General features: G+C 57.1%; 1 protein-coding gene across 5 annotated transcripts; it reads right to left on the bottom strand.

Annotated features, from left to right (window-relative positions):
• Positions 1-11,609: 11,609 nt before the first annotated feature.
• On the bottom strand, positions 11,610-24,560 carry SLC35C2 (solute carrier family 35 member C2). 5 transcript variants are annotated; one of them, XM_059132960.1, is made up of 10 exons: positions 24,454-24,560; positions 19,889-20,263; positions 19,130-19,280; positions 18,188-18,251; positions 17,429-17,501; positions 16,718-16,886; positions 16,552-16,635; positions 13,992-14,167; positions 12,771-12,900; positions 11,610-12,481 (listed from the first exon to the last, which is right to left on the bottom strand). In XM_059132960.1, the coding sequence occupies exons 2-10, from the start codon at positions 20,006-20,008 to the stop codon at positions 12,348-12,350; spliced, it is 1,101 nt and encodes a 366-aa protein (XP_058988943.1). In that variant the 5' UTR covers positions 20,009-20,263; positions 24,454-24,560; the 3' UTR covers positions 11,610-12,347. The 5 variants fall into 5 exon arrangements, with proteins under 5 accessions (XP_058988943.1, XP_058988945.1, XP_058988944.1 ...); XM_059132962.1 differs by lacking the exon at positions 24,454-24,560 and adding an exon at positions 24,054-24,174; XM_059132961.1 differs by lacking the exon at positions 24,454-24,560 and adding an exon at positions 23,755-24,013.
• Between the last annotated feature and the right edge of the window lie 902 nt (positions 24,561-25,462).

Here is a 25,462-nt window from a genome sequence, read left to right as displayed (position 1 = left end):
AGCTGGTAAAGCCAGGTGAGCGGGTGTGATTTCCACAGTGTAAACTGCATGACTGAAGCGGGAACTGTCACTACGGTCTGTCCCCTGGGGCCCAGGGCTGGGACTGTGACCGGCCACCAGCATTCAAGGCTCTGTTGACTGAGAGCTCTGCTGGGGTCAGGCCCCATCTCTGGAGCCTGTCACACATCCTTCTTGTCCAGGAAGCCTCACAGCACTGAGAGAAGACAGTCTCATCCCTGTTTTATGGATGAGAAAACTGTGGACCGGAGAGAAGTGATGGAGCTTCCACAAGGTCCCACTGGATTTGAACCCACGTCTGTCCGTCTCCAGGCCTGAGTGTTCGCTCCATCCCTGCCTTATTGGCTCCTGCATTACCACCCTTTTTGGGCGGGGAGATGGAGTGGGTTAGTGAGCCCACAGTCCCAGTCCCACGGTCCCCGTGCGCTGTCATTTGCTGGGTGTTAACAGCACCGAGGCTCTGTGTTGAGTGTCCCTGCGCACACCTGGCCTGGAGCTGCTGCTTTAGATCTGTTCTTCTCCCCGAGAATCCTCCCTCGCCCCCGGTTTAGGGATGTGGAGACGAGACGTGGAGTGCTTAGGTGACCTGTTCGAGTGCATGCAATTAAGGAATAGATAGATGGCCGAGGTCGGTCTGATTCCAGAACTTTGCCACTGTGAAGTCCGCGGTCCCGCACAGCCAGCCCCCATCTGGGAGGGGTGACCCACCTCCTCCTTGGCTCCAGGGTCTCACAAACCTGGTTCCTCTGGAGTAGCAGCCGGTAAGGCGTCCCCCAGGCGGGTCATGAGGCTCTGGGCCTCTCCTTCTCCACCCACCCCTATGCCCGCCTCCCCGTGGGCCCTGTCCTTGTCGCTTGGCACACCGCCGTGGCTGGAAACACTGAAGAATGATGGCAGAGCTTTGGCCCAGCTTCTCCAAGGTCTCCGTTTAAGAGACAGGGAGGCTGGAAGGAGGAGATGGAGTGTGAAGTGAGTGCTGACATTCAGGATTGATGCACAGCTGTTTACACCCGAGCCTCTCTCAGCAGACTGCCTCCGGAAGGCTGCCTCAGCCAGCCTGTTCCTCTCCCCCTCCTATATGCCCGGCCAGGGTGACGCCTTCGTCACCAGTCACAGCCGCACTCCTGAGTGGGGCATTCAAGGCTCCTTGCATCTGGCCCCAGCCTCCCCGGCTCTCCAGCCTCATCCCTTGCTTGCTCATTTATTTAAAAAAATATATATTTCTTGATCCCTTCTGTGCCTGGCAGTGTTCTAGGTACCGAACATACAGCAGAGACCACAACAGTTCCTGCCCTCCTGGGAGGGACTGACAGTGAGCAAGGTAACAGACAAATATATGATGTCGGACAGAGAAAGGGGCTTTTAAGAAACACCAAACCAGGGGCGCCTGGGTGGCTCAGTGGGCTAAGCCCCTACCCTCGGCTCAGGTCATGATCTCAGGGTCCTGGGATCGAGCCCTGCAGCAGACTCTGTGCTTGGCTGGGAGCCTGCTTCCCCCTTCTCTCTCTCTGTCTGCCTCTCTGCCTACTTGTGCTCTCTCTTTCTCTCTGTCAAATAAATAAATAAAAACTTGAAAAAAAAAAAAAAAAAAAAACCAAACCAGACTCTCCACTGAGGAATCTATAGACAGAATTCAGGGGGTCAATGAAGTGAAAAGGGTGGGTGTATATTTTTTATTTCATTACCCTCTAACTGAAATAGAGCATTTGTTTCTCTTCAATGATAAATGTTGGCAACATAGCACAGAACTATTAGCGATGCCTGTGACGTTGTCACCTGCAGAAATCGGATTTTTCCTATCATGTTACAGTGGTCGGCAGTTCAAAACATCATCGATACTCCTTACTGCAAAAACTTGTGATAGTTCGGAAAACTGCCGCTAGCCCTTGTTCTGCGATGCTTTCAAAGAGAAGCCCGCATAGCACTCGACCTCACCTGTTTGGTAAATATTTTGAGAACTCCATTTCAATATCGTTGGCTTCTCTGGTGATTCTACGTATTTTCCATGACACATTTAGAAACATTCTGGGACGGGTCCGTAGGCTTCCCCGGGTGCCAAAGGGTTCATGTTCCCAAATGGGTTAACTCTCTGAGTTAAGAAGGACGCAGAGGGGGGTGTCTGGGTGGCTCAGTGGGTTAAAGCCTCTGCCATTGGCTCAGGTCATGATCCCAGGGTCCTGGGATGGAGCCCCGCATCGCATCGGGCTCTCTGCTCAGCGGGAAGCCTACTTCCCTTCCTCTCTCTCTCTGCCTGCCTCTCTGTCTACTTGTGATCTCTGTCAAATAAATAAATAAAAAATCTTAAAAAAAAAAATAAAGAAGAAGGGATGCAGAGGGGCACAGTGTAGGTAAAAGGGTCAGGAGGGCCTCTCTGGGGAGGTGATATGTGAGCAGTGACCGGAAAGGCAGGGGAGCTGCAGGGGAGCTGCTGGCGGGAGCCAAGTGAGGGGGAGGGAGGATGGCTGCGGGAGGGAAGGGGCCACATCAAGCAAGGGCTCCCAGGCGTTAGGAAGCCCTGGGGTTTAGTTCCTAGTGGTGTGAGGAGCTACTGCAGGGTCCGGTGCATTCCAGTGAACTGATGGGGGAGGCGACTCTGGGTGATGAGGGAGAACAGAGCACCGAGCTGAGTGTGGGTCAGAGGGAAGCTTCCAGGGGGAAGATGGGGATGTCTTGGAACAGGGGTGGGGGAATGGGGTGGGTGAGAGTGAGGGGGGGGGAGGCAGCCCCATCCTAGAGACACTTGGAGGCGAGAACGAGCAGGACTCAGACGGAGTGAGCCCTGGGCTTTCACGCTCTGTGCTTTCGCTGATGCTCACTCCCGGGCTGTTCCTTCCTGTGGCGTCAATCCCCGGGCCCAGAACCCTCGGATTCTCCCAGCTAGCTCTCCACTCTTTTTATCCAGTTCCCCCTTCTTCCTTACTAACAGATCCCCAGGATTATTTAGGGGAGTAACGTGCCCACCTTAAAAGCCACATCTCCCAGCCTCCTTTGCAGCGAGGCCTTGCCACGGAGATATGATAGGAAGTCGTTGGCTGGGGCCTCCAGGAATAGGCTTTTCAACGGGACGTGGACTCGACCTTTGGCCTCTCTTCTTCCTCTTACTTCCTCCCTGGAACAGGACGTGATGGCTGGAGCCCCTTCCCCCAACAGCTTCTTAGAGACCACGAAGGAGAGATCAAGGCCATGACGGCAACCTCAGCTCCCATATCCCCAAGGACGGAACCTCCATCAGAACTTTTCACGAGAAAAAGAAAACCTTTGTGGATTCGAGCCACTGTAGCTGGCTCTCTGTTATTAGCAGTAGAATGAAATTCCTACCTGGTACAACCACTACACGACGGCCTGTGGGATGTATCCAGCTGAATAACACGAGTCTCTCAGGCTCAGTGCGTCTGGGGCTGGGCCCTACCATCTTTCTGTCAACGAACTTCTTACTGGGGAACCCACATATCCGGGGGAAAGAGAACTAACAGTACCAGAGCTGCACCTGCTCACGCACCGACCACCTTTCTATTTGTCCAGCCACCCCTGTATCTGTCTGTCTGTCTGTCCATCCATCCATCCAACATCCATCTATCCACCCGTTTGTGTGCATGCATGTATCCGACGGACTTTAATCAAGCATCTTCTGAGTACTGGGCCCTCTGCTAGACACAGGAGCTAGAGATGTGAATAATATATTTTATTTCATGCCCATTTGCTTCTAGATGAGCAGAATATTCGGAAGCTGGAAACAATGACTGTCCCCACAGAGGGAGATTAGGCATCCGGAAACACGGGCATTTATTCCTTTCGAACCCTTTGAGTTTTGCCTCATGCGTATGTACTCACTATGTAAACATTTTTAAATTAAAGATATATGTACATCTCATCTGGATTTTCAGAATTTGCTTTGCTCCTGAAAGGATTGGAGGCACTTCCAAGCATACACAGAGATGAGCAGAGGCTGCCCTGCTGTCAGGAAGTTGACAGTCTCATGGGGAAGAGAGAAGAGTAAACAATGTCCGTGGAGTGTCATATGAGGAGCAGAGGGCCATGGGAGGCCACTCGGGCTGGTCTCACATGATCCTGGTGGTGACACCAGGCCGTGGCCTCCAAGCAATGACCTAGCACGGCCACCTTTATCTTGACCCTGTCTGGGCCTGAACACCAAGACGCCCACCTCTGGAACTCAGCTGCATGGCCAAGACACTCTCCCCACCCTCGCAAGTTCAGGCACTCTGGGGAGCTGGTCCCTAAGTCCGTGAGCCACGTGTCCATCTGTCTGTCCAGGGCAGGGAGAGCTGGAACGGCAGCCGGTGGCTGGTGTGTTTATTCTGCAAGAGCCCTGCTGGGTCTGGGTATAAATGCGGGGAGTACAGGAGGGAACTTGCCTCTGGGGCCCTGATGTCCAGCCCGGCCATGATCTCAGGCTGGGAAGCAATGAGGGGGTGGGGGGGCGCCAGGGTTGAGGGAGGGCAGGAGCCGGGCGGGGGAAGACAGAGAGGACTAGCCAGGCTGCTTGGAGAATGCGGTCTTTTCCGAGCAGCCCTTTGAAATCCAGCAAGAATAACTTTAAACAATAAGATGCTTCTCTCTCCCCCTCGGCTGTTGCCCAGGCAACGCCAGTGCGCAACAACTGTTTAGTTTTTTAAGAAACCAAATCCCCCTCCCTTTGGTCAGCTACCGCCAGGAAGATGAAGAGGCGGCGTAGGCGCCCCTGGCGGCCCATTGTGTGGGGACCGGGGTCAGCCGCCTGCGGCAGTGACATTTAAATCTGACGCTACATATTATATATGAACCTGGAGCGCACTCCTCAGTGACTCGAGCTCTCTGACTGGGGGAGGCTTCCATCTTCCGCCCCAAACTGCCTGCTTGTGGCTCCGACAGTTTGGGGGGTCACTGCAGAGGCTGATCTCTGCCTGCAAAGCTGCTGGTGGCAGCGTGGGTGTGGGGAGGCAATGTGTCCCCATCCTCCGAAGCACCTGACCCGGGAGAGTCCTCATGGGCCAGAGGTTCTTGCAACCTCCTGGGGCAGTGTTTATGGCTCTCCTCTCCAGTCCGGAAAACCCTGCCTCTGTGGGGCCTTGGCCATTCACCCCAGCAGCTCACCGATTTTGCATTTTCCTGCTGGCCAGGCGGGCTGATGCCCATTATCTCTGTGGGGCCTCCAACCCAGTGAGGGAAGCTTCTGCTCTCCCCAGGTTACATATAAAGAAACGCAGGGGTGGGGAGCTCTGAAAGAAGGCTGCACTTTCAGACAGAAATCCTTAGGACCCTGCAAGGAGGCAGATGCTACCATGAACCCATTCTGTCAGATGGGGAAACTGAGGCTCGAAGGGTCCACAGGACAGCTAGCTGGCATGGCACGATTTGGACTGGGGCTGGCCCCACCGCAGAGCCTGTGCTCCTGTGTCCCATGCCAGATTGCCTTGGTGAGATTCTGTGACATGGGGACAGAAGGCTGGAGCTTTCCTGTTCCTGGGACTTGGCCCATCTTCTGGAGGGACGACTGGGCTCCCCACGTGGCCTCTGCGGAAGGAAAGGGGTGAGCTTTGGCCTTATGACATTCTGGATCCTCAGGCAAGGTCAAGGAGCGTCTTTAAACCCTCCCATGCTTGTCTATAAGATGGCAGCCTGGTTGGAGAGGGGCCTGGTGGCCACTTGGAGAGAGCTGTCCCCGTGGGAGGCTGCCCGAGGCCCTGTGCTGGGCACTCTCCTATTCTCGCATTTAATCACCCAGCAACTCGGGACACAGGTATCATCATTCAGTTTTCAGAAGAAAAAATGGAGACCCGGGGGGGCGGGATCTCTAGGCCCAAGTCAGCGCTGATCGCGAGGGAGCAAGGAGATAAAGCTGGGGGACAGGTCCCAGCACATAGCAGGTTCAGAGCAGGGGCGGGCTCCAGGCTCCCGGGAAGAGAAGCAGGGGCTTGGTCTCCTGGGAAACAAAACATGGGACGCGCCAAGTTAAATTTAGAAGAGCCAAACCAGGTTAGAACAGGCCCCTGATCCAAGCTCAGCTGCGAAATCAGGCCGGGAAATTGGCTTCAGCCACAACAAAAACCTCGAAGTCTGGGCGCTTGTGAAAGAGGCCGCGTTGGGGGAGGGCGGCTGCGAGGTGATGCGGCTGGGCTCCGCTGCTGTCTGCGGCTCCTGTCTGCGAGGGCCCAGTGAGGGATCCCACAGCTGGCCCAGGTGGCCTTGACCTGCCTGGGGGATCCCCCTCCCCCAGTGACAGGGAGCACAGGACCAGGACCAGGCGCCATTGCCGGGCCGACATCTCAGCCCGCCGATGATGGGTCCCTCCGTGGACATCAGGGCAGGCAGGGGGAGATCCCCCTCCGCCTCCTCCTCCACCCAGAAGCTCTGTCCCCCAACAGCCTGGGGCAGCTCGTTTAGCACCGCTAAGTGGCAAGCCCAGAGGGGCTGCCGCGGGAGGGGCCCGGTAATGAACTCCTATTGGCTTCCTTCAGGAGATCACTGCCTTAATTTACGAGGCCTGAGCGGCTCTCATTTCCCCAGTGCGGGTTGAGTAATTAACTATTAATAAAAGCATTACCGAGTTAACTACGGGGGCATGTTTAATTCATGGGGCAGCCCTGGAACAGGACGGGAGGGTTTGGCTCAGTGGGGGATTCCTCCCAGAACCAAATATTGCCAGCGGGAAGCAGCCCTGCCACCAGCCCTGGGCCATTCTTGATAGTCCTAGCCAGAGGGGTCTGGTCCCTGGAGGACAGTGAGACTGCGGGCCTCCCAACCAGAGGGCCATCCAGTGGACAGCCGGCCCTGGTAGGTGTGAGTCCCAGTGGGATTGGCTCCTTGCTGTGATGAGGGAGTGAGATGAGTGAACTTGGGCAAGTCCCCTGGCCTCTCAGAGCCTGTTTCGCATCTGGAAAGTGGGGTGACTAATAACACGGAACCTGTAGGGGTGGACTCCAAGAGGGAAGGTGATCACTCATACCTCTTTGTCTTTGCATCTGCTCTTCCTCCTGCCTGTTATTCCTTTCTCCTTTTGTCTGCTTGGCAACTCTTATTTTGTCTTCAAGACTGTTCAAAAGAGTCATCTCCTCCTGCCCCAGGCAAAATTGGTTGGTCCCTTTCCTGTCCCTCCCATACATTCTTCTATTATACACTCACCCATCCATCCATCCATCCATCCACCCGTCCATCATCCACCCATCCATCCATTATCCATCCATTATCCATCCATTCATCCATCCATTTATCCATCCATCCACCCATCCATCATCCATCATCCATCATCTATCCGTCATCCATCTATCCATCCATTTATCCATCCATCCACCCATCCATCATCCATCATCCATCATCTATCCGTCATCCATCTATCCATCCATTTATCCATCCATCCACCCATCCATCATCCATCATCCATCATCTATCCGTCATCCATCTATCCATCCATTTATCCATCCATCCATCCATCCATCATCCATCATCCATCATCTATCCGTCATCCATCTATCCATCCATTTATCCATCCATCCATCCATCCATCATCCATCATCCATCATCTATCCGTCATCCATCTATCCATCCATTTATCCATCCATCCATCCATCCATCATCCATCATCCATCATCTATCCGTCATCCATCTATCCATCCATTTATCCATCCATCCATCCATCCATCCATCATCCATCATCCATCATCTATCCGTCATCCATCTATCCATCCATCCATCCTCCCATCCTTCATCTATCCATCATCCATCCATTCATCCAACCACCCATTGTCCACCCATCCATCTTCCATCCACCCATCCACTCATTCATATTTATTGATTACCTATAGTTTGCATCTCTGATCATGTTGTTCTGAAGTTTTGGATAAGCTTGTCTTTCCCAAGACTAGTGGTTCTTAATCTTCTGGGGATCAAGGACTCTTCCCCAGAAAAATGCATATATACACATACATGTCATGTCGCCTCCCTCTTCAAAGATTTCTGGTCATCCCTGAAGTCAGGCTGTGGGCCCTGGGAGTGGTGGATGCTGTGAAGGGCTGCTCAGAAGCCCCTCTAGGATTGAAAGACTGATTCTCCCAGCCACCGGGATCTTGGCTGGAAGAAGGCCCTCAACTGTCAGCCCTCTTTGTAGACTGTTTTAATTGGAAGGCAACTGTCTCATCCAAAGTCATGCCTTCATCCAGGGTAGGCTCACTTCCAGTGACAGATCAGTGTGGGAGTGCAAAGGCTTTTCCCAACGTGGGGTAAGTCTGAAGGGTTAGCCCCTTTCCAGGGCTCTCTGTCGGGACTGCCTCAAAGCGGGACTTCTCCCCCTGCCCACACTTATGTCCTTACCCTCCCTTCCACAGGTGTTCTTCCCAAGAACACTTTCTAAATAAAGTCCTCCACACCGATCTCCAGTTGTGCATCTACCTGCCAGGAAACCCAGTGGATTAAAAAGCCCTGTGGAAGTTCACTGAGGACAGCAAGCGTGTCTTCATGAATTCTGTATCTCTAGCAGCTCTTACTGGCCCGGGTGCACGGTGGACACTCCGGAAACAGTTATTCAATGTATCTTTGTGCATTTTCTCTTGGTTCTCTGCTCTGTCCCTCCATTGTCCCAGCAGGAGAGTTCTCATCAGACACCCAGGAGAAAGAGACAGCCCTGCCAGCAGGATGCCGATGGGACCAGAGCTGTGGGCCTGTTTCTGGGAAATGCACTAGTTGCCAACGAAGCTGTAAATAACCATGGGAACAGAAGTCAAGCTAATTGGTTGTTACAAAGCAGGGGCAAAGGGGCTTGGCTGCTGTCAGGGCTGTGTGGTTAGGGGTGAAGTTTCAAGGGGATGGCTGGGAGGCTGGAGGATGGCAGGAATGGGTGGGGGCAGCCTTTTCTGGCAGGAGGAATCATTTACAAGTTAGACTGAGGTCCCCGGAACCTGGAAAATCCCCACTTCAGTTTCCACTACTGGGAATTCCTTCACAGAACAAATATCTATTAAGTGTCGGGGGAGCCAGGCATGGCAGGCAGGAGGACTCCTTTGTAGGGCGGGGGCCCCCATGCTCGAGCCTCTCCCTGGCTTTGTCGCCTGGCAAGTGATGGGACACCCTGGCCGCTGGCATCTGCTGAGCGGCCCCTAGCACGTGCCCGGCGCTGTGCTGTTGGACACAGATGATTCGATTTCATCTACACAACAGCTTTGGTAAGAGATATGGCCTATCATTTTTCCTTCTTTACGGAGGAGGAGGCAGGCCCAGAGGGGATTGGCATTGTCCCCAAGGCACAGACCTCGTCACAGGGCGAGAGGAGGAAAGGAGAGCAAACTCCAAGTCTGGTGGGGGCCCGGGGCTGCTCTGTCACAGCGGAGCTGAACCTCCGTGAGCTTCGTTCCCACAGCTCTGAAATAGGGATAATCCATCCCTACTGCCCTGGGTTGTTGGGGACAAGTCACCCCTGTGAACGGCCTAGAGGGTACCCAGCGGATATCCTGTTCCCTTGTCCCCTGCCTCCACACTTCCCTGGGCCTGGGAGGAAGGGGGGCCCCACTTGCTGTCTCTCCAAGAACACTCATCCCTAACCCAAGTCCAGCACAGCGCCCGGCATGTGGCCAGTGCTCGCTGAGTGTGGTCGACCCAAATGGGTGACCCCATTTGGGAGTCCCCACCCTGTCCTCTGGATTGCAAATTGGGGACCCCCCCCCCCCCCGAGTCCAACATTACCACAGGATGCAGAGAGCTGTGGCAAGTACTGCGGAGACAATTCTATCCGTACCAAGGGATTCCGCTCTCCAGCCACCGGGTTTTCGGGTTTCTCACAGGAGCAGAACCAGACCCAGGTGGCCCCCCAAACCCAGGCAGAGAAGGGTGCCAGGATGAAGAGGAAGGCATTCCAGGTCCCGCTCCTGTCTGGGGTCTCCCCCCAAGGCAAACCCATCCTCTTCTCCTCCCACCACGACCCCGACTGCAGACATCCTCATGTAGTAGGGGCGTAGACCTTCCTTCCCCCTGCCCCGGGGAGATGATGGGCATGCAAGCATTTAAAACTTGAACCCGCAGGGCAGCCCTCCTTCCGCCCTCCTCTGCCAAAGCCCCAGAGTTGGAGGCCGAGTGGGGACAGACGCCACAGCCTTAGAGAGACAAGTCACATCCTCAGCTTCCCTCGACCTGTGCAGGCACCGAGTTGCCATGGCGACGCTGCAGCCCTGAGATGCAATGGCTGCAGACGGCATGGGTGCTTCCAGGGCTCGCGGCCCGGGTGGACGCTGTCTGGCCCAGAAGGCCAGGCGATCGGGTGGGCCGGGTGGGGGAGGAGAGGGAGGCCTCCTCCAGGCTCAGCTGGTAATTGCTGCTAAGTGAGGGGCTGTCATTGAACCCAATACGCGGGCGGTGCGGGCCCGCTCTGCACCCTGTAATTACTGCACCAGACAGCAGCGCTTACTCCCCGGGTGGGGAGAGGGCGGACGGTGGGGGGAGCAGACAGGAAGCTCTCATCCACCTGAGCCGGCGCGGGGCTGTGGCAGGCTCTCCCGCCCAGGAGCAGCCTCTCCGGCAGAGGTGGGAGGCCCCCGGCCCCTCCTCTCGGCTGGCTGGCCCCACGTCATCCGTCATGCGGTGTGGAGTGTGAGCTGCTCTCGTCCGGGCCTCGGAACCCGCAGAATCCGGGGGGGTGGGGGTGGGGGTGGGGGCGCGGGGCGGCCAGCCCAGGTAAGGCCCCACAGCAGGGGAGCTCTCGGAGGGAAGTCTGTCTGCCTTGGGACTTGGGGGCGGGCGCAGACCTCCTCCCAATTCCTCCTGAGCCCCGAGGCTCTGGGGACCTCAGGCTAGTCCCGCCCCCTCCGCGGCCTCGGCTTCCCCGCTGGCTCCCTGCCCGCGGGTCCCCGGCCTTCTCCGGGATTTTCTACGGCAGGGGCTGGCAACCCAGCGCCCCGAGCAGACTCCTGGTTTGGGAAGTGAGGCGTCCCTGGGACAGAGCCACACCTTTTTGTGTCTGTCCGCCTTCCTGCTAAGAGGGCAGAGGGCGACAGAGGACGGGAGAAGCCACGGCCGGGACCATCTGGCCCTTTACGGAAGTTTGCTGACCAGTTTCTAAAGTGTAACTCTTCCTAGGCTTATCGGAGTGTGCTTTTGTGGCTCCGATGTGATTAGAGCAGTCGGTGACAAGCCCCGTCCTGGTCCCCGTCCTAAGACACCGCGGTCCTCTTCCCAGGACCCCAGCCTGGATTCTGAGCCGGCCGGGTGGGTGGCGTCCGGGGAGTCGCGTGGTGCAACGGCGCCACCTGCTGCGGGTGCCTCGAAGCACTTCTGCCTGGAAGTGCCAGACCTTGGGGAGGAGGCGGCAGCGGGGCGCGGGGAGGGGGGGGCGCGAGGCCTTTGAAGCGGAGGCCAGTTTTCAAAACCCTGGCACATCAGAGCAGGATCTCGCCCAGCCCTCTCGTTTTATAAGGGCTGCAGTGCAGGCAGGGGGGTGTGACCAGTCCAAGTCAGGTGAACAGAAATTCTGCTCAGATCCCCGAGGCCCCTAAGCCAGTCCATCTGCGTCTCTTCCATGGGCATGTGCTTGGGATAGGACCTGGCTGTGAATCCTAGTTCTGTCACTCGTGTAGGGTCCTGATTCCATGGTCGTTGAAAGAATTTGCAAAATAAACACTTATATATAACATTTAATCTACTATCAATATTGACTTCGTCTTCTGAATAACCGAGAAAATTATTCCCATTTCACAGAGAAAAACACTGGGGTACAGAGAAGTTAACCAATCTGCTGAAGGTCACACAGCTAGTAAGTGACAGGACTCAAATCTAGGCTGTGAAAGCCCTAACAGCCCCAGAACGGTGCTCTGTAAATATTTTTTTCCCTGCCTGCAGTCTGACCAGTCATCTGAAGGCAGCCCCGGGCAGGGACAGAAGGGGAGAGCAAGGTCCACATCCCCTCCATTCCTCCAGGCAACAGCCAAGTGGCCAGTGGACTGTAAATCCTTTATTTCCAAACTATAAATAGACCTGTACTGAGAAAAGACAGCCCCAGACCCCAGGGGAGAGGCCAAGGCTGCAGCCTTGGCCTCTCCCCTTCCCAACTGCTCCGCAGTCTAAACCCGGCCCCTCAGAAACCCGCTGCCCCTGGAAATCACCACCTGCGCTGTCAGCGCCCAGCAAGCCGCGGAGACCAGCCGGCTCCCTTGGCCAGCAGGGCACATCTGGGCCCTGCTCTGGCCTGACGCTCCCCCCTCGGTTGCACCAGCGACCTGCGGGAGCCCCGCTGCTTGGTCACGTGCTCCCCGAGGCCCAGCCCCCAGCCTGGGAGAGTCCCCCCCCCCCCCCTGGGGCTGCAGTGAGGTGCGAGGCCTGGGAGCAGCCTGGTTCCCTGCCAGTCTCCTGGCTCGTCACTGCTGCCCCTGGGCCACAAAGTACTCCCCCTCCTCCTCGTTGTCGTCCTCCTCCTGCCGGCTGCTCCGAAGCAGCAGCTCCAGGTCGGGGTGGGAGCCCAGCCCCTTCAAGGGTTTAGGGCCACCGTCACCTGGGGACAGAGAGAAACCAGCTGTAGACCCAACCACAGTTTTCTTGGTGTCCCCCAATGTGCGTGTCAAGTTGCCCAGGTCCCACCTACTCCACCCCACCTCCTGGAAATGACCAGCTTCTAAGTGGGGGGAGCCCATGTGGCGATGGCGGTGTCCTGGGTGAGTGGAGCCACGTGCCCTTCCTGGCTGGGTGGCTGGGGCCCTAGGGCTGGGTCAAGGGGAGATCCAAGGGGCTGAGTCACGGCAGGAAGCATCAGAAAAGCAGCTTCTGAGCGGGGCTCGGGTTACCTCTGGCGTGGAGGGCTTTGAGAGCCACGTGCAGGGAGATGCCCGAGAGGCAGAGTGCGAAGCCCAGCCAGTTCAGGAGGCTGATCTGATCCCCCAGTAGGTGGGCTGCCAACAGCAGAGTGCAGACTTCCTAAAGGCAGAGGGGCAGGAAGGGGAAGCAATCAGGAGTTGGCTCCTTTGCAAGGAAGGCAGACGGTGGGGGCACCGGGCACAACCGCAGGGCAGAGCCTGGCCTGCCAGAGCTCCTGGGGCCGGAGGTGGCCTGGCCAGCAGGGCAAAATGGGGGCTTCCCTGAGCTCAGAGCACCAGGCCTGCCGGCAGTGCTTTCCTCCCTTGGTGCTACGAGGAGGCAACAAGGGAGGTGCTCTGCACTGCATTCTGTCAGGGTTAAAAGAGGCAAACCAGACCCAAGGCTGGGAGCAGAGTGTCCAGCCTGCGGCCATGTGCACAGGAAGGAAGGACAGATGTGCTTCCAGAAGTCATCCAGACATGGAGGGCACAATGCTGCAACAGGAGAATGCCGTGTCACCCTGGGCTCCACAGGACACACACTGGCCACAGGGCTCTGCAGACACGGTGGCTGCTGGTAGGACTGGTGACATGACTCATTCTGAGAACCGCAGCTCACGCCTCTTCCTAAGCCCCTTGGGGAGACGTATGGTTCTGGGTTTAGGCAGCACTACTCTGGCGCCAGTGTCTGTCTCATGAAGGAGAAACCGCACCCTGCCCCCATGGGCTGAGCAGGGCGGTGTGAGGGATGGCAGGGGAGGGGGATGCCTGAGAGCTGAGGCACATGTGCTGCTGGGGAGCAGTAAAGGCAAAACAGGCTAACAAAGCACTGTCCCTTGCTGTGACCATGGCAGACATCACCAATCAATCACAGACCCCCCTTTCCCAATGAGTCTGGATGGGGCTTCTCAACCCACAGTTCCAGGCCACTGCCAAAAAACCAGAGACCGGAGTGGGTAACAAGAGATTGCACCCCAGGCCCTGTGGAGTCAGAATCCCAGCTCAGCCACCTGCTGGGTGTGTGTCCTCCATCTGGGAACCACCGTGTAGGACTGTGGCCAGGACGGGAGGGAGTTTCAGACGAGAGCACCCTAAGCAGGCTCTCTGTTTCGTCTCTGCTGGGGTCTGGGGCGCGGGAGCTGGGACAGAAGCTGCTACGGAGCCTGTGGTCTGTGCTGTAGGACAGGACTGGGGCCACCCCCATGTATGCACCTTAAAAATGCCAGCGATGGAGAGGGTGAGGCTGGAGGTTCTGGAGACCAGGAGGAACTCAGAGAAGCCCAGACCAAAGGCGAGGATCCCTCCAAGGAAGAGGCTCCCCAGAACCCGCAGGAGCAGCCCGGTGTCCTGGAAACGGAAGATCTTCTCCGATGTGGACAAATGGAGACCTGAAATCAAAGGGAGACAGTGGGAGGCCACTGCAGCCCGACTCGCTGCAGCCCTGAGGAGGGGGACAGCAGGTGGAAGAGAACATTGTGCAGACAGCCTGACACCTGGGGACCCAGGGAAGCAGCGATGGCCCCCCAAGTGTCCCGGTGCTAGGGTGGAAGCCCTGTCCCCTCCCTCGGTGCTGATCTGCCTGTCTTTGGGAAGGAGCATGACTTTGCGTGGCCTCTGCAGCTGTGGTAAATACAGGACCAGAGAGAGGTGGGGCAGCCCATCAAGTGACAACTGTTAGTGCCCTGGGCCCTGAGGCAAACCCTCCCTCTCAAATGTCGGGTGGGCCGCCTGCAACAGGACCTCATTTCATCCTCCCAAACCTTCCCCACTTTAATCTGGGTCTTCGCCATCACACAGCTGCGGGACGCGGCTGAGATATGCCCCCTCTCGGGACCATCCCCTCAGTGATAAAATGAGAGCATTTCAGCCAGACCTGCGTTTCTCAGGCAGTATAAAGTGGAGAACGGTTCTCAAGAAGTAAACGCACACACATAAATATAGGACAAAGCCTTGTTCTTGAGACACGCCCCCAGGCCCCCACACACCAAGTTTGGTGTGGCTTCTAGAGGGTTCCTGGCCCTCCAACACTGTCCCTCTGTAGGTCTGTGCAGAAAAGGCCCGAGAGAGGCACAGAGCAAGCACCTGTGGGGGCTGGAGGCGGGATGAGCACTGAGATTTTTGGAGGGAAGCACCTAAGAGTGGAGTGAGAGTCCCTCCCGGGCAAGCAGCTGCCCAATGTAGGGCGCCCTGTCTGGTGCTGGGCTCAGCAGTACTGCAAAGGCGGCGGCAAATTGAAGGAAATTCGGGAAAGAGCAACATTAAGTGCTGAAGGCGCTTGGGGGATTAATTTACCAGAAAAGATTAAAGGAGCTAAATCCATGCAGCTTTGCTAAGTGACAACTCCCAGGGCTTTCGGCGGAGGGGGTGCAGGGAAGGGTGTCCGAGGCCAGGACGGGAGGGGGCGTGCTGGGTGGCGCAGGGGGCAGAAGGCAAGGGTGGGGCAGACGGTAACTGGGAGAAAAAGGAGGCTGCAGAGCAGAAGCTTTCTGGACAGTGGAACGAGCTGGAGAGTTCGAGACGCTTCACTGCTTGAAACTAAAATGGATGTGGGGCAGAAGTCTCTGTAAGGACCCTGAGGACAGAAAGAAGGGACTGGGGGAAGGATAAACAGGGACAAAGACTAACCTTGAAAGCCGGGAGGAAGGAAGGAAGGAAGGAGACCTGCACTCGCAGCCGCAGCCGGGACGGTCCCCCCCACCCCCTCTCCTCTTGTCTGGGAAGTGAAGGTGAGGGGGGAGGGTGCCCGACCCAGCCTCCTGCCCCTCGGCCACACACTCCATCCCCCAGGCCATCCATCCCCCATGCCGCCACCCTCTGAACCTTCTGGCCCCACTTCCTGGGAGACCCTGCCTGTCTGCCTCCGTCTGGGAAGTCTTTTTGACTTGGCTTTCCACGCTAGCACCCTGAAAGACTTCCTGGCCCTCTGCTCCTTCTAAGAGACAGCACATGGCCTAGTGAAGAGGAAGGACTCAGGAACCAGCAGCTGGAACCGAATTCTGGCTCTTTGGGCAGTTATCTTCACTTCTCTCCACCCGTTTTTGACCTGCACGATGGACATAATGCTCGTACTGCCACGTGGGGGCTTGGGGGGGCACGTGTAAAATGATCAGAACAGGGGCGCCCGGGTGGCTCAGGCAGTTCAGTGTCTGCCTTCCGCTCAGGTCATCATCTCGGAAACCCGGGATGGAGCCCCGAGTCGGGCTGCCTGCTCAGTGCAGTCTGCTTCTCCCTCTCCCTCTGCTTGTGTTCTCTCTCAAATAAATAATCTTTAAAAAGAAAAAAAAAAACAAAAAAACAGAACCACCCTGGCATAGCTGTCTGGTTGTACCACGTCCACTATCATTATCGCCTGTTGTCTTTTATATACTTTTTAAAAATTATTTATTTGACAGAAAAAGAGAGAAAGAGAAAGAGAGCACAAGCAGGGGGAATAACAGACTGAGGGAGAGGGAGAAGCAGGCTTTTTGCCGAGCAAGGAGCCTGATGTGAGGCCCGATTCCAGGACCCTGGGACCATAACTTGAGCTGAAGGCAGACATTCAACCAACTGAGCCGCCCAGGCGCCTCTTACGTGTACTTTCTGTGTAAGCATTTATCATGCTGGATTCCAGCCATCTGGTTTAATGTCTGTCCAGCCCTTCGACCAGGCTCCGCCAATGGACGGACAGCACCTTTGATCTTTGTAACCTCTGCAGCTACCACAGAGCTGGCCTCAGGGCAGGGAGGGGGATCCATTGCACCGAGGGGACCCCAAGAGGGACGACCCAACGTACCTTCAAATATGGCAAAGAGAGGGAAGAGCCCCAGAAACATGAGTGGCTGCAGGTGGAACATGGTGTCGATGGGGTTCTGGAGCCCTGCGGAATGAGGACGGGCGTGAGTCGTCAGGCCCAGCCTGGCCTGCTTCCACCCTGCCTGGGGCCCGCAGCCCGCTCTCACCAAGTTCCGCCTTCTGCAGGAGCATCTGGGTGAGGGTCCAGCGGATGCCACCGATGAATGAGGCCCCCAGCACCAAGGCAAAGCCCTCCACGTTGAATTGCGTGGACTTGTAGGTGAACATGAATAGGCCCCCGGCGATGAGGAGGACCACCAGGACCAGGGCCGCACGCTAGCAGGGCGGGGAGCAGCGGGCACTGACTGCAGGGTCCTGAGTTTCTCAACCCTGGAGCCTGGGCCCAGGGGCTATGCTGGCTGATCTGGGGGAAGAAACCCTTCTCCCCCGAGACCTCTGGGGTCCCAGCCAGCACCCTCCCATCCATGTAGGCAGGACTGACATTCCGTGGACATGTACCCAGCATCCCTACTTAAACTTCTGGAGTAATTTCCTACAGCTGTTCTAGGCCCCCAGGAAGTCCCCCAGTACTCTGGCCCTGGCAAATAAGGGGCAGCTGCCTCCAGGACCTGCCTGCGCCTGACCCCTATCCTTCAACCCTTTCTCTGTCATTCTTCTGGTCATTACACCTGCCATGCCAGCTGCTAAGTATTCTCAGCAGTGGCCTGTCCTAGGTCCTCCCTCAGCGACTGGAGTTATTGCCAGCTGGGCTGGCCTCGTCTCCTCTGTCACATACAGTTCACAAGCCACTGCTCAGACACCCCTTTCAGTCTTAGCATCTGTGGGGGTAGGAGGGACCAGGGGAGCTGGGGCCTCACCAGCTCCTCCAGCTTGAAGATCAGGGAGAAGATCAAGATGAAGAGGACGGCCGAAGACTTGGTCATGGTGTACCTGCGAGGGCAAATGACCCACGATGCACTGCCAGGGCCCAGGGCCCAGAGCCGCCACCAGGATAGGAGCCCACGGACTGTGCCGGAAAGGCGGGAGGCTGTGGGGACCCCTGACTTCCCTGAGGGCAACTGGCTCTGCTCAGAACAGCTGAGCAATCTGAGTACAAAAGACCAGAGGCCTGAGTCATCCGGCTGATAAGTGACCTTTCATTGGCAGCAATCTCTGACAAAGGGGCCTCTGACTGTCGCCAGAGAGAAGAGGCTCCAGGTCAACCCTGAGCTCACCACGTCCTCTTACTTATTTGCTCCTCTGTGGGGACTGGGATCAGGAAGGAGGAAAAGAGAAGGCGGGACTGTGCACCCTGAACTAGAAGGTCAGCGATGAGAAACAACTGTTACAGCTGCTCCCTGTGCGGGTCAGTGCCCTTCCTCCCCGGCATGACCGGCACCGCTCTAAGAGCCTGGCACCCCACAGCCATTGGGCACAAAGGCACAGCATCCCTCGGAGCCCACCAACTGCTGGGAGGGCTGCTGGCTACCAGGGCGGAGCTAAGCAGGGGCTGCTCCTGGGGGTGGTGACATACCCAGCCCACAGGCCCCACAGGGTAGGGGGTGTGGACAGGGTCAGAGAGGGCGCCTGAGCCTGGCCCTGGGGGCAGGGGGCTGGGAGGGCGTGCTGGGACTCACAGCGAGACGGTGATGTAGAGGAAGCTCCAGTTGGACAAGCCCACGTCAAGTGCCGTTGCCAGTGCTGTGGAGACACGGGCACCCACCGAACATGTAGCCAGGGCGGGCCAGCAAGGGCAAGCCAGTTGTTAGACACTTCCACGGCGCCCCCAAGTGCCCCCTGCTCTGCCCTGAACACCCTGGCTTTCTCTGGGGCCCTTGGGTCTTCCTTTCACAGCAACTTGGCTTAACTCCTGGCCAAAAAGAGGGAGGGGTGCTGCTCCAGCAGTAGGGCTGACGGGCAGGGCAGGGCAGGGCAGGGCGGGGCCTGCTAAGTACTGTGACTGTCCCCAGAGGAAGGGTATTAATCCCTCGAGTCTTGTCATCCCTTCTGCGCAACTGGTCAGAGCAGCTTCTCCTCCATCCGGTGGAAGGCACACTCCTCAGAGAGGACCTGGCCCTCCAGGATCTGTCCCTGCCACCCTCTCTTGCCTCCCACTTCTCACCAGCACAGCAGTTCCCGGCATCCCAAGACGGCTTCGGTCCCCCTGCAGACCTGCACAGGCACTAAACCCTCGGCCATTTCAGCCTATGCTCTGGAAGCCCTCCCCACCTGGGCCTGGGTTCGTTCCCCTCCTCTGTGCTCTGAGGCGCCCCTCATCGTCCCACGAGCAAGGTGAGGGCAGGTGTGGACTTGGAGCTCCTGGTCAAGGCCAGTGCTGCATCCAGGGCTTATCCTGGTGTGTGTGAGCATGCGTGTGCTGTGTATGTGTAGGGGGGCCTGGGGAGGACATGAGAGGCAGAGATAGGGCTGGGGGGAGGCAGGCTGAGAGGAGTGAAGCGGGTGGGTGGAGAGGGCCTTCTCTCCACGCCACCAAGGCTCTGTTTGTTCTCAGCCCACAGTTTTCCAAACAACACTGCCCCCAGCCTCCATGCACCCAGGGCTGCCCCAGGGCCACGAACCTGTGGGAGCCACTCTCCTGAGGTAGTCTGTCCAGCTCAGCACCACGCGGGCCCTGTGGCTGGAGCACTGAACCAGGGCCCTGGACAGGGCGGAGAACAGGAAGATCACGGCCAAGTGCAGCATTGTCATGAAGAGTGGGAAGTGGAAGCTCTAGGAGCCCAAAGCACAGACAGCGCGGCGTGGTTTACAGCCCCCCTCCCCACTTGGCCAGGCCAGCAGCAGTGGCGCTGGCCGCGGGGTTTACCAGGGCTCTACAGCGGCCAAGGGGCTCCCCCCTCCCCCGATCAGCAATCACTTGGGATGAGAGACTTGTAGTTCCAATACTAGAGATCATGCCGAGAGCCGGTGGCAGACCAGGGGTCCACCGTGCCCTGGTGCTGTCTCCACCACTTCCCGGGACTGGTCAGCCTCCCGCTCCAGCCCCTGGGTTACAGCCAGCACTGGCCAGTGCGGCTGGACCGGTTATCCAAACCCCGAAGCCCTTCTCTACCGGTCGATAACCAGTTGCTGCCCTCCTCCCAAGTGACCCCAGCTCCTCCTTGGTGTCTCTCCCTTTCCCAATTTCCCTTCGACCAACCCATCTGAGGGGAACCCCTGGTGTGGCAGGGCTCTAGGGCCCGGTCCCAGTACGAGGGTGACTGGCTTCCAGTCTCATCAGCCGAAGCCTGTGCCAGCCTGTGCTAACTATTCGGCGACACTGGGGCCCTGGCTGCAGCCCCCTCCCAGCCGGCCCCCTGTGCTGCGAGGCCTCCCGTTACCTTCGTCAGCCACTTGTTGTAGAAGGTGATGCCGATGGAGAAGCAGTAGTAGAGGAGGACCAGCCCCAGCGTCAAGAGCGCTTTCCACACAAAGGCCACGTCGAGGCCCCACCGCCCCATCCGGGGCAGCTGCAGCTCCCAGGCTCCGGGCCGGCAGGGGCAGGCGCCCCTCTGGAACTCCGCGGCGGGAAGAGCTGGCCGAGCTGGGCCGAGACTGTCAACAAGGGCTCCTGGCTGGAGGCGTCCTCTTCACCTCCATGATTCGGAATCATCCACGGAGCCCCAGGCAGTGGCCTCATCCGACAGGCTGGTGGCCTGAGCCAATGCTCTCCATGACTGAGTGGCCGCAGGGCTCACGTGTCCCCAGGTCCGAGGCTAGAGGAATGGACAGGAAGCTCGGGTGGCTGGGCAGAGCAAGGGTCCACCCCACCCCTGCCTGCACGGAGGGGGCCAAAGTGGACCCAGCAGGGGCCAGGAAGGGGTGCGCGCTCAGCGTTCACTCTGTTGCCTCAAGCTGTTCTCCATGAATTGCTGCCAAAGTGACCTTTTAAAAACGTAAATCTGATCATGTCAGATCAGATGTCAGCCCTACAGTGCTCCCGGTGCTCCTCTGATAAAGACCAAAAGCCTTCTTGTCAGCTCTGCCATCCTGACCTGTCCCACTCCCCCATCCCCGCTGGCCTCTCCAGCCTCGGCTCGGGGCTCTCTGTGCCCATCCCACCGGCTGCCTGGGCCCCCCAGACACACAGGCTCTCTCCTCCTGCCTGAAGGAAGGGACCTGCCGCCCACCCCCCATTTCCTCTCAGCTGACGCTGCTCAACTTCAGCTCAATGGTTGTCTCTTCAGGGACTACCCCCGCTCGATGGGCTGCTCCTACGGCTCCCCACCTTCCCTGCGGTGGACTTGTGCAGGGCAGGCTGCTCTGAGTGGTGTCTGTCCCCTGGGAGGCTGAGAGGCTGAGCCTTGCGGCAGTCTTGTGCTCACTGGGCGCACGGAGTTGGCCATATGGGTCTATGACTCAGTGCAAGGGAGGGGCACTTGGTTTTTGGGGAACTGATCTGATCTTTAAGGCATTAAAAATGGGACCAGGAAACCAATACCTCCCCTTCCCTTAGGCTTTAAGGACTGCTCCCCCAGAGGCGGGGCCTGCTTTATGGTCTTGCCTAACTAAACCGCTCCAGGCCCATCCACCTAGGCAGCCCTAATTAGGGTTAGAGCACACGGGCTCTGAGACCAGGATGACCCAGGTGCACAGTTACCCCACCTGCCACTTCACGTGTGCGTCCCTTCCGTCTCCTCCTCTGTGATGTAACCAACCTGTTGCAATGCCACCTCCTGGAAGCCTTCCTAGAACCATCTACCAGGCATATCCTACTTTTCTCACCCCCAGTCCTTTCTGAAGGGAGACTTTCATTCCGATCTGTACACTGGAAGCTGGGTTATCACCGCCCTTCCCAGAGGCAAGCTGGGAGCTAGCATAAGGTTTTGTTGGAGGGATATGGTAGGCTATGGTTCTCTTGAGGGCAATTTTGGAAACCTGTGGGGGTGTTTTTAGGGGAACTCTTCTAGCTTTCAGTGATATGGGGGGTTCTGAGAGAGTGACAGTCCATATAACTGATAATTGTGCCACATCCTTTGTAACTTTGATAATCTACGTAGATATAAGACTTACTTATAATTACCTGAACCCTGGACCCAATTTTTTTTTTAAAGTAGATTCTGTGCCCAGCATGGGTCTAGAACTCACAATAGAGACCAAGTTGTGTGCTCTACGGACTGAGCCAGCCAGGCGCCCCAAGAGCCCAGCTGTTTTACCTGATGCAGTTTTTCCATGGTTCTATCATGCATTGCAATTTCCAAGAGTATGTCTGCCATGGGCATGTTTTTCATAGAACTGTTTTTGAGAACGAGTTTGGAGAAACCACACCATCTACAGCAGTGGCCCAGTAGCATGGCTGTGGTGCTTGCACCATGGCTAGCACGATCCCTGTGGCCCCGCAGGTGGGGGAAGCATGGGCTGCTTCACTGTGGCTTCTAGCATCCTTGCCTTTCCCTGTATCCGGGTTTTTCAATCTTGGCATTATTGATACTTGGGGCCATATCATTCTTTGTGCATCGTGGGATGTCTAGGAGTGACCTGATCTCTACCTACTAGAGATGCCAAGAGCAACCCCTCCTCCTCATCCGAAGTTGGGACAAACAAAAATGTCCCCAGACATGGCCAAATGTCATGAGGGGCAAAAGCGCTCCCTGCTAAGGATGACTACCTACAACACAGAGGCAACCACAGGGCCTTCCACCTGCCAGCACCCGATCCCCGTGGTTCCCACCCAAGGCAGGGCAGTCTGTACTAGCCATGGTGCAAGCTTCCAGGAGGTGGCATTGCAACAGGTTGGTTACAATGTGAGTCAACTCGTCAAATACTCTGCCTTTGGTGCAGTTTCTGCTCCAACATGGCAATCTGTGCCAACCCCCCCTCCTCCCCCCAAAACCTCCTGTTCAAATCCCACCCTTCCTTCAGTCAGCAGGTCCCCTACCTCCAGAAAGTCCCTCTGATTACCTCAGCCCACAGGGAGCACTGTCTCCAAATGAACAACACTCATTCTCCTATTGTCACCTAACCCCAAACACAAAATCAGACCTCAGCTAGAAGGGCTCTTGGAAATCATCTAGCCATTTACTCAATGGCCATTTTATTAAGCACCACTGTATACCTAGCGTGGGAAATAGAGATATATATGTAACTGATACGGTCCCCACCCTACTTTTACGGTAAGGGAAACCAGGCTTAAAGGGGCAAATGCTCTTTTTCAAATCCCACTTAACAAGAAAGGAATTCCATATTCTGCATTAGTTTCCCCTGAAGGCAGCCTAGCTGGGAGCAGCAGCCACATCAGGATGGAGTTGGTGCACAGCCCCCCATAGCACCTGGCCCTCCTCAATCTCCGGGACTGTAACATGGGCAGTGCTATTTAGTGCTACAAGTGTGAGCTTGGGATGAGAAAGACCTGGGATCCATTCCTGGCTCCTGTATGAACATTGGGACTCTCGCATGTCCTGAACTCTGGACCTCAGTTTCCAGTAAAGGAAGATAAAATCATCTGCCTCTTGGGAGGCGAGTCAGTGGCATCCGGTACAGTGCCTGATGGTGGCCTGTGGCAGGATTTACGCCCTTCCTGGCCCCCTTACAGCAGAACTCCCCCAGGGTCCTCACACTACCATCCCTACTCGCTTGCAGCCCAAACTCACTTCAGCCCACCCCACTGCTCCACTGAGTCCCTACACCTCCCCCCTTGTTCCCCTCTGAGGACCAAGTCTCTGTTTTCATCAGCACCTTACAAAACTGACCACTTCCTCCTACTGGTAAAGCCTCTTGGATGCCACACCACACTCTCCTGCTGTTTCTTCTGCTTTTCTGGACTCCTGGCCTTCTTCAATGGCTCCTCCTTGTCAACCAACCTATAAAAGTTGACCGCGGAGGGACGGACCCTGGCTTTTCTTCCTTTTCCCTTGAGTAATCTCATCCCATCTGAGAGACATTCCAGTGATTTCTAAATTCTTTCCATGAGCCCCACCCTTTTCTGCCAGCTCCTGGCAGGTACCTCCAAGAGTCTACTTGATAGCTCCACCCAAGATAGCTCAAACTGAAGGTGCCCCCAACCTATTCCAAAGTCATTAGGAAATGCCAGCACAACACACCCGGTTACTTAAGCCTAAGCCTAAATGAATGATGAACTCATCCCTGACCACTCTTTCCTTCCTTCCTCCAATCCTATCCTAGGTCAGTTCCTTCTCACACATCCCCTGTGGACCAGCTGCCTGTCTTCACCTGCCCTCGGCCACCGTCTAAGCCATGGTGATCTCACCTCGGGGCTGCAGTGTCTCCTAACTGGTGTCCCTGCTTCCTCTTTCCCGGACAGCCCGGAGTCCACACAGCAGCAGGAGAGAAGGCTCACGCGCCGAAAGCAGACCACGCCCTCATAGGGCGAATCCCAACACCTGAGCGCGCCCGAGAGGAGGGCCTTCCCCCAACTAGCCTCTGCCCGTGTCTGCAACCTTGTTCTCCCGCCACTGCCCCGGAGCCCGCCACGCTGGCCCCTGGCCGTTTGCCAGGGCCATCGAGCCTGCGTCCTTCTTTGCACCGGCCGTTCCCTCTTCCGCGGACCTTTGCTCGGCTGCAGCCTCCTCGAGGGCCCGCTCCTCGTCCTCTCGGCACCTCCTACCACCTGACGATGCCCAGTTTGCCCACGTGTCTTACTGCGCGCCTCGCACTCCCACCCCACCCCGGGATACGGCCTCTCCGCCGCCCGGGCCGCGTCCGCGCAGTTCCGCGCGGCTCAGCACCTGGCCCGTCGCCGCGCGCGCAGGCAGCGCCGAAGAAGCGCGCGCGTCAGGCGGCTGGGGAGGCCCCGGCCCCTCCATGGCGCGGACACGAAGGCCCGAGAGGGACAGGAGCCCGGGCGGGCCGCGGCGCGCAGAGCCCGGCCGGGACCCCACTTCCCCGCCCGGGCCGGCCCTCCCCCGACCGCGGGAGCGCGCGCAAATCCCGCGGCGCGCCCACTCACCTCGGTCGCGGGCGCGCCGGGCCGGATCCTCCCGCCGGAAGTGCGAGGCCCAGCGCCGCCGCGGGTGGGGGCACTTCCGCCCGAAGACGCCGAGGGGCGGGGCAGGGCTCGGCTCCAGAGGTCTGCCCGCCTGCACGGTTCTCGAAGACGCTGTGGGGTTTCTCCTGTCGTCTTTGCTTGGGACACTCGCGCTCCATCAGCCTCGCTCTGGCGCCCAGTGCGTGTTGCGGTGGCACGCGCACCCGGGGCAGCCGGGAAATAGCCACATGTTTACTTCTATTGAACAGATTAATTTACCTTATTCCAACCTAGTGCTGGACAACCATGAAATCGTAAAGATAAAAACTCTCATGGTCTTTCTCTACTGAGATCTTAAGCCAGCTGGGGAATGGTAAGTCAGGGGCATTAAATTTTAGAAGATCCATGAGAGATAAATAATACACATTTGTGAAAGATTTTGTGTGCCTGAAACTTTCTAAGAATTAATTTCAGTAGGTTGAATGGGGGAGTTGGGGGGAGTGTCCGGGCAGAGGAAATGAGAAGGTAAGACTGGGGCCTGGCTTAAAGCCCAGTTGTAAGGGGAGTTAGCCAAAGCTGTGGTTGGAAAAGTAGCTATGGGGCAGGTTGCAGTGGTCTCAAATTCAGATCTCACTCCTGTTGCAGGATTAAAAGAGGCAGAGTCTGGCACAAGAGTCCCCAGGAGGGCAGAGCTGGCTAGGGTTGCAGGAGGCCATTAGGGTTTTTCTTGTCCTCTCTTCCTGGAGCCTCCTGTGCTCTCTTCTAACACTGGCTGCAAACGTAGGTCCTTGCAAGTGACTCAGCTGGGCTCCCTGGCCACTCTCAACAGAAAGTTTGAGCCCAGAGTGTAAGCAGTGCCTTAAGCAAACCACTGCTGCCTCCACCCCCGCCCTCTGGCTTCATGCAGGCATTAGTTCATTCATTCAGCACTTACCAAGCACCTACCATGGTACCCATCACTGCCTGAGGTCTTGGCTGTCTTCAGTCCTCA

The sequence above is a fragment of the Mustela lutreola genome, chromosome 9 (assembly GCF_030435805.1).
Source record: "Mustela lutreola isolate mMusLut2 chromosome 9, mMusLut2.pri, whole genome shotgun sequence".
Classification (NCBI taxonomy): domain Eukaryota; kingdom Metazoa; phylum Chordata; class Mammalia; order Carnivora; family Mustelidae; genus Mustela; species Mustela lutreola.
This window is presented reverse-complemented; position numbering and strand designations above follow the sequence as displayed.